An 8,255-nucleotide genomic window follows, 5' to 3' on the forward strand; every position below is an offset into this window, starting at 1 on the left:
ATCTACTTTTAAAATTTTATTTATTTATTTATTTTTTGAATAATAGTACCCGGCGCCCATGCCAAAACCAGTGGGAAAAGGGAAACCAGGGCATAGATGAAAGGCTTGGGCCCCCAGGGAAGTCCCTCGGCCACACTTACCCCAATCCACGCTTGCATCTGGGGTGCTGGCCATCACCATCCAGGGCCTCAGGTACCCCTGAGCACCTGCTGCCCAGGCCCTGGCCCTCAGCCCAGCCCTGCCGCTTCATCACCTTCCGCCCAATGCCCTGCCGAATGAAGGGACAAGACTCAAGAAATGGGGCTCCTGCTGGGAGCAGGGGGAATGCGGATTGGAGAAGGAATGAAAGTAGAGAAGGAAAATAGTGGTGTCCATGGGGTGGGCACAGTGCTCACTCACCTTGGTGTAGCGCTCAAAAGTGCCTATTTGGCGTTGGATCACAGAGCCATCTTCCTGCCCGTCTCGGAGTCTCTGTTCCAGACGCATTTCGACAGAGTCTCGGGCATCCTTGTCTCCAGCATCTGAGGAACCAGAGATGTTTATGGAAGCGTCCCTCTCAGAAGGAGGGGGAAGAATCAGGTTTCTAGGACCCCCTAATAAGATTGATTTATTGATTTTAATGGTGTGTTACCTCTCTCATTTAACTGAGAGCTCCCCAAAAGTAGGAACCATGGCTCTCCCCAATTATACAGATGAGAAGATTGTGGTGCAGAAAAGTAACAGAGCCAACGAATGACAGAGAGGATTAGAACCCAGGTCTTCTTCCCTCCCCCACTTGGCTATTTCCCCCACCCAGGTCATTTTCTCTTCTAAAATCTAAACCCTTACTAGAGCCTGAGCTCCTGACCATCCCACCCTACTAGGACCTGACCATCAGACCCAGAGCTCCTGAGGGCTATCTGTCCCTCCTCCTCCTCCTCCAAGAAAGGAAGAAGGCTCTGTCCAAAACCAGCACTTAATGTACATAACCAAAGATGTTTTAAGAGGAACCCTCTTAGTGGGAATGGTCCTTTGTTTCAGTCTTTGCTAGCTCTGGCGAAATGTCACTGCAAGGCCAGGACACCCGTTTCACCTCCCAGTGTTGCCACTCCTTGCCCAGTACCTCTGTCATAGTACACACTCATGTCCACATCCCAGTCATCGGCTGTCTGTTCATCAAAATCTGCAGGGATATAAAAGCATCCAACAGAGTGCATTAAGGACTCTCAGTTCTGTTCAGAGTTAAACCTAGACTTAGACACAAACTTGGGGCATTTGTTTGTTTTAGAGAAGGTCTCACTCTATCACCCAGGCTGGAGTAAAGTGGTGTGATCATAGCTCACTGTAGCATTGAACTCTTGGGCTCAAGTGATGTTCCTGCCTCAGTCTCTTGAGTAGTTGGGACTATAAGCATGAGCCACTGCACCCAGCTTGTTTGTATTTTAAAATCCTTCCTCTGGGAGGGTTATTCAGAATTGGAGGGGGGCGCATTTTCTCCTCATCTCACTGATTCCTCCTCTTCAAAAGGATAATTGGTCTCTCATATACAATAAAGGTCAGCCTGTTCCCTAGCCTTTTGTTTGGGCTCACCACTAGGGAATCTACCGTATGGAACAGATAGCCCCAAGAGAAGGCAGCAGGGGTCACCCCTGCCTTTGCCCGGGTACCAGCATTACCTCCTCCTTCCTCCTGCCAGAACTGGGCATCGGTATAGAACACCAGGCCAGAGCCGCCCTTCTCCCACTTTAGCTCAATCTCCTCCTCAAAGAGCTGCTCAGTGGTCCGCTCCTGCCCGGTCACGTCCTCATGCAGTGCTTCATGCCGTTCCCATTCCTCACCCCGGTCATCATCCTAAAAGGCAGGGAGAGGTGATCTGCCTGAGCTTCCTGACCTCATGCCCCAAGGGAGGGAAGCTGAGGGTACAGGAGGCATGTGTGGCTGGCCTTAGCTCCAGTCCTTCAAATTTCTCCAACAGTAGCACATATTTGGTTGTTGACCAGCATGTCTCCATCTTCTGATAATTCTCAACATACTTTCCTCCAGTCTCCACAAGCCCAATTCACCTCTGTGCTTTTGGCCATGTCTTTCCCCTGCCTGAAATACCCACTTTCCTCTCCCACACCCTTTTCTTCTCCACTTGGTTAAACCCTCCTTGTCCCTCGAGTCCTACAGCCTACAAGAAGGCCCCGGCGTGTAGGCCCACAGCTCTCTCGCCAGTCTCTGAACTCTCAGTACTAATCAATACACACTGTTTAGGCCTTTTTATGTGACATCACAAAGAATGGACAAGAACGCTCACTGTCTCCGGTGTGTCAGGCCCTTCCCATAGCTGAGCTCCGTTAATCAATCACAACAACACTGTGAGATAAGTACCGTTATTCTACAGACGACAAAACCTGGGTTCAGGGGAGTAAAAAGTTGTTTGTCCAAAAGAGGACGCTGAGGGAGCAGCAAAGCCAGCAATGCAAACCCGGGTGGCCACACTGTGCAGTGTCTCCAGATGGTGGTTCTTTCTCTTTGGGGAGATTTTAGGCTCTTTGAGGGCAGGAAATGCATCTTAGAATGCCTTTGGAATCCTACACTAGCCCTTGACTTGACTGGACTTGTGGAATGATAGAATGACTCCTGGCTTGAAACCCTGCAGGCCCTCAGGCGCTGAAGAAAAGTCAGAATGTGAAGTCAGGAGTTCGAGACCAGCCTGGCCAACATGATGAAACCCCGCCTCTACTAAAAATACAAAAATTAGCCAGGTGTGGTGGTATATGGCTGTAATCCCAGGTACTAGGGAGGCTGAGGCAGGAAAATTGCTTGAACTTGGCAGGCAGAGGTTGCAGTGAGCCAAGATCGCACCATTGCACTCCAGCCTGGGCGACAGAGCAAAACTCTGTCTCAAAAAGAAAAAATGAATAAAAAGGAACCTTCCTTATATCCCTTCCAAGGGAATGAAAAATAAGACCCATCTACAAAGCTCTGGACCATCTCCATAAATAAATACAGATACACACATGCGAATGCAGTTTTATATTCCTTGTGAGAGAGTTCTCAGGCATCTTGGAATCCTCCTGAGGACCAGGTTAAGAACTCTTGTAATAGACAATTGAAGAGTGGTATTATTAATGCCTTTGGCCTCTTTCAGTTGTCAGCAAGGACAGGGTAGCACACTGTACTCACATCATCTGAGTGGGACTCTTCTTCCTCTTCCTTCCTCGCTTCTTCCTCAGGTTCTTCACAGGGGTTAGCTGGTATATCTGCCAGGCAGGTTCCCTGGGGTATTTCCTCGCCCTCTGCTGTATATACAAACTCTTCATGCTTCACAGTCTCTGAGTTCTCATACTCAAAAGGCACATTGCCATAGCGCCGGGAAGAACCTGTCTTGGGGAACTGGAGCTGCAGCTGGGTGATGATCCGAGGGGGTAGACGGCAGGCCCGGATTAGCTCCAGAAAGACCCGCAGGGGAGTCCCCACATTCCCACTGGGCATCAGCACTGGTGGGTTCAGCTCTGGCAGTTGCTTCAGGTCAGCCAGGGTGAAGGCTTCATTCTCAGCCTTCCGACTCTGCATTTCCTTCCGGGTCTTGAAGGGAAAGGAGCCCAAACCTTGGGAAAGAAGGAGAAGAATGGATCTTGAAACCCAGAAGCCTCCAGCAACACTTGAGCCAGAAATCGGCCAAAGTTTAAAGCTGTTAGCCTTTCCCTACTAAGCAGACTTAGACAAAATAAAAATAAATAAATCCAGGCTGGCACAGTGGCTCACATTTGTAATCCCAGCACTTTGGGAAGCTGAGGCACAAAGATTGCTTGAGCTGAGGAGTTCGAGACCAGCCTAGGGAACATGGAGAGACCCTTATCTCTCCAAAAAAAAAAAAAAATTGGCACCCTGTGATCCCAGCTCCTTGGGAGGCTGAGGCAGGAGGATTGCTTGAGCCTGGGAGGTGAGGCTGGAGTGAGGTGAGATTGCACCACTGCACTCTGTCTTGGGCAACAGAGTTCTCTGTCTCAAACATAAATAAATAATAAAATAAATCCATTAGCCTAGTGCTGTTCCTCCCTTTCAAATTTCGCCAGGTCTCTTCATCTCTCCCCAAGCAGATCTACAGAACTACCTAGTAGCTTCATGCCATTTCTCATCACCTTGGCTGGGCATACAAATTTCTTCCAGCTCTGGCTCCTGATGACCCCCTTTTTTTTTTTTTGAGACAGATTCTCACTCTGTCACCTAGACTGGAGCATGCAGTGGTGCAATCTCAGCTCACTGCAACCTCCACCACCCAGGTTCAAATGATTCTCGTGCTTCAGCCTCCCAAGTAGTTGGGATTACAGGCATGTGTCACCATGCCCAGCTGAGTTTTGTATTTCTAGTAGAGTCAGGGTTACGCAATGTTGTCCAGACTGGTCTTGGCCTCAAGCAATCCAACTGTGACTAGTTACCTTTTGATTCTCAACTGTCACCAACATCCACCTCCTGTATGTATTCATACAATGTGATCCAGGCACACCAAACAATTTTTTCTCTTTTTTCTTCTAATTTCTTTCTATTTTTTTTTTTTTTGAGACAGGGTCTTGTTCTGTCACCCTGGCTGGAGTACAGTGGCGTAATCTTGACTCACTGCCACCTCCACCTCCACCTCCTGGGCTCAAGTGATCCCCCCACCTCAACCTCCCAAGTAGCTGGGACTAAAGGCACATGCCACCACAACTGGCTAATTTTTTGTGTTTTTGGTAGAGATGGGGTTTCACCATGTTGTCCAGGCCGGTCTGGAACTCCTGAGCTCAAGAGATCTGCCTACCTGGGCCTCCCAAAGTGCTGAGATTACAGGCAGGAGCCAATGCACTCAGCCCACACTGAACAATTTAAATATGCCCTGAAAGTTTAATGGGCTTTCAAAGCTGTGTCTTTGAAAATGCCATTTACCCTGAAACCCAGAAACGCCATTCTTTCCTATTAACTTCTATTTATTTTTCAAGATCCAGATGGAAAGCCACATTTCATGATCCATCTAGGAAGTTAGTTTTGTAATAACCTAACCTGGGTTAGCCTAACTGACTCCATCTTAGCTGCAAACCTGACAAGCTGTCTGGAGCCACTCCCTCCCAGGGCTCATCCTTACTGGGTCATGGTGCTGCACTCATTAAAAGTGGTTTACACTGTTCACAGCACCTGTAACCACTGTAACCGCATCCTGCTTGGCAAGTCTATCTGCCATTGTGAATACCTTCCTTGGTGATTGATTGTATGGGAAGTCCGCCCTGCTACCCCACTTAGTGATTGTACGGAAATACCCTTAGCAATCAACAGTCCTGGAAACCTCCTGCCCCTTGGTTACCAGCCTCTTCCTATTAACTTGCTTGTTCTGCTTCTGTAAAATTCTGCTTCAACTAGGCTGTCACTCCCCTACCTAAATCAAGGTATAAAGGGAAATCAAGCCAAGAGATTTTGAGCATTAGCTGACTCTCATAAATAAAGGGCTCATAATTTGAACTCAGAGTGTGGTGTTTCCTTACAGTTTCTCCCTTCTTTGTCATCTCACGGCACTTGGTGATAAACAGTATAGGCTCTGGAACAGAATGCCTAGGTTTGCTGTAGCTCTGACACTGGCTCTGTAACCTCAGGCAAGTCATATAACTTCTGGATCCCTCAGTTTCTTCACTTATAAAATGGAAGTAACAATAGCTCCTATGTCATAGGAATGTTGTGAGGGGTCAATAAGAAAACGAAAGGCTTAGAACAGTGCCTACTAAATACACAGACAGTGCTGTAGGGGAATGCTAACAATTAGAATGACATCTCTGTGGCAATTACCTTTTTCCAAATCTCTTCCTTTGTGGATTCTGAGCACACACTAAGTCCAACTGTTCTCTGCAAATCCAGCTAGTCACACTAAGTGTAGCAATACAAGCATTTGTTGAATGTGTGAACTGGCAAGGCTCTGTACTGTCGTGTTTCCCCATCAAAGTGATTTCCCATGAAAGTGGGAGCTGTCCAGAGAAAAGAGATTGTCTCTTCATTCACATCTTACTGAAAGGACTGGGTAGGAAGCACAAAGAGAGAGCAGGAGAGAAAGACAGTAAGAGGATTAGAGACTGGATTTCCTTTTTTCCTTCTGTGTTAGTGCTAAATCAACCCCTTGCATAGAGAAAGGGTCTCAGAAGGGACCTAACAAAAGTAAGGCTCTTCTGAATAAGCCTCTCCGGGTTTTTTTTATCCCTGCATTGAATTAACTCCCTGCCAGTTAAGCCGGAAGCTCTGTCTAAAATATGACCTAAACTCCTGGAGTCGTAACCAGAGGCCTGACTTATCCTCACCACTCCTCTGAAAAGCGGCCTCTGTTCCAGGCCTCTAAGCCCAGTCTATTAACTTTCTCACTCTTACCTGATGCCTCTGTAGGTAGCCGAAGTCTGCGGATGAGACAGCGACCCGGCAGCCAAGTCCCGTGAGAATCCAGCCACCGGCGGCCGGAGTACATGCGAAGAAACCTCTGAGCTTGAGCTAATCCCCGTACTGAGATGACGCAGCAGCAGGTGCGGGTCTGGACTGGAGTAGAGTCTCGAGTGGAGACACGCCGGGCATCGGCAGCCGAAGTCTGGGCGAGAAGCTGGCCCTCAGCGGCTGGGCAGGTAGGAGTTAGGTGGGAGTCAGGAGCGGCCTGCTGAGGGGCCCGCTCAGGTCGATGCCGGTAGTGGAAACAGAGGAAGCCACCGCCGCGCTCTTCTCGGAACTGGCTAAAGTAGCTCCGTAAATGGGCTGAGCGCAACACGGAGGGGATACCGCTCACTACCAGGTAAACTGTCGTCTCCTCCTCCGCCTCGCCGGGCAACGCCATCTTGGATTGTCACATGATCTGCTGGAAGCAAGTCTCGCGAGAACAATGCGAGCAACGCTCCAGCGTATGTGTTTCGAGATTGTGAAAATTGTAACTAGTCCGTTGGGGTTGAGGTTGTAGAACCTGGAGCTGGAAGATCCGAAGTCGTCCGTGTTTCTTTCCCACAGAGGGAAGCCGGGGATGATGGAAAAACTCACCTGGAAAATGGGGTTATAGAGTTCTTTCATTAAGCGCTCATGAAAACCAAAGAAGCAGCCTGCGGGAGGGGTCGTTTTTGTGATATTTAGTTGTGGATCTTGCACACCTAATGTCGGCCTTCCTCAGCTCCGAACATTTTTGTTGTTCTTCCATCTATGTTTCCAAAATGTGTTGATGAAGTCCCACAAATCGGTAAGGAAAAGATAACCCAGTAGAAAAATGGGCCACAGATACTTCACAAGAGAGGAAACACGCAGGTCTAACTTACAATGAAAGTGCTATAGTTGCTAAAGGCTTACGTTAAAGATGTGCAACTCAGTAATAAAGGAAATGCAGCGAGACCCACTTTACATCCACCACGTTGCAAACTTTTAAACCCTCGAGTCAGCCGGGCGCGGTGGCTCACGCCTGTAATCCCAGAAATTTGGGAGGCTGAGGTGGGCGGATCACCTGAGCTCGGGAGTTCGAGACTAGCCTGACCAATATGGAGAAACCCTGTCTCTACTAGAAATACAAAAAAAAAAAAAAAAGCTGGGCTTGGTGGTGCACACTTATAATCTCAGCTACTCGGGAGGCTGAGGCAGGAGAATCACTTGAACCCGGGAGGCAGAGTTTGCCGTGAGCCGAGATCGTGCCATTGCACTCTAGTCTGGGCAATAAGAGCGAAACTCAGTCTCAAACAAATAAATAAAATCTCTCCTTACCAAATCTGGATTTGCTTTTTATTTCACAGTATATATGAATATTCATAGCTACAGTCTTTGGAAGAGCAAAACACTGGCATTTTGTACTAATAATCTCAGGCAAAGCTAGTCAGAAAACACAGAATCGCTTCATTTATGCAAAGTGCCAAAAATTCGAACTAAAAAATATTCCTAGGACTACGTAAATAAATATGCTTTGAAATCAGAAGGAAAAGCAAATAAATGATTAACCTAAAATTCAGGGTAGTTGTTACCTTTGGAGGAAAATGATAGCTTTAGAAAGGGACTTTAAAGTTGATGGTAATATGACCTATGAAACAATAATACAGTTCATTCTACTGTTACTCTTTATACTTTACATATATTTTATGAATATTATTTTGTTTTACTCAGTATTTAAAATGTAAAAATCAGCTGGGCACAGTGGCTCACGCCCATAATCCCACCACTTTGGGAGGCTGAGGCAGGAGAATCACTTGAATCTGGGAGGCAGAGGTTGCAGTGAGCCAAGATCATGCCACTGTACTCCAGCCTGGGTGTCAGAGTAAGACTCT

General features: G+C 47.6%; 1 protein-coding gene across 1 annotated transcript in view; it reads right to left on the minus strand.

Moving 5' to 3' along the window:
- Positions 1 to 6,832, minus strand: part of GPATCH3 (G-patch domain containing 3) — an 8,509-nt gene extending 1,677 nt beyond the window's left edge. Inside the window, exons 1-6 of the mRNA XM_017534815.2 lie at positions 6,349 to 6,832; positions 3,151 to 3,575; positions 1,656 to 1,830; positions 1,103 to 1,162; positions 400 to 521; positions 141 to 268 (exon numbers count right to left, since the gene is read on the minus strand). Coding sequence (XP_017390304.1) covers positions 141 to 268; positions 400 to 521; positions 1,103 to 1,162; positions 1,656 to 1,830; positions 3,151 to 3,575; positions 6,349 to 6,799 — 1,361 coding nt within the window. The 5' untranslated portion in view covers positions 6,800 to 6,832. The remainder of the gene's footprint in view (positions 1 to 140; positions 269 to 399; positions 522 to 1,102; positions 1,163 to 1,655; positions 1,831 to 3,150; positions 3,576 to 6,348) is intronic.
- Positions 6,833 to 8,255: the final 1,423 nt, after the last annotated feature.

The sequence above is a fragment of the Cebus imitator genome, unplaced genomic scaffold (genome assembly GCF_001604975.1).
Source record: "Cebus imitator isolate Cc_AM_T3 unplaced genomic scaffold, Cebus_imitator-1.0 Scaffold87, whole genome shotgun sequence".
Lineage (NCBI taxonomy): Eukaryota > Metazoa > Chordata > Mammalia > Primates > Cebidae > Cebus > Cebus imitator.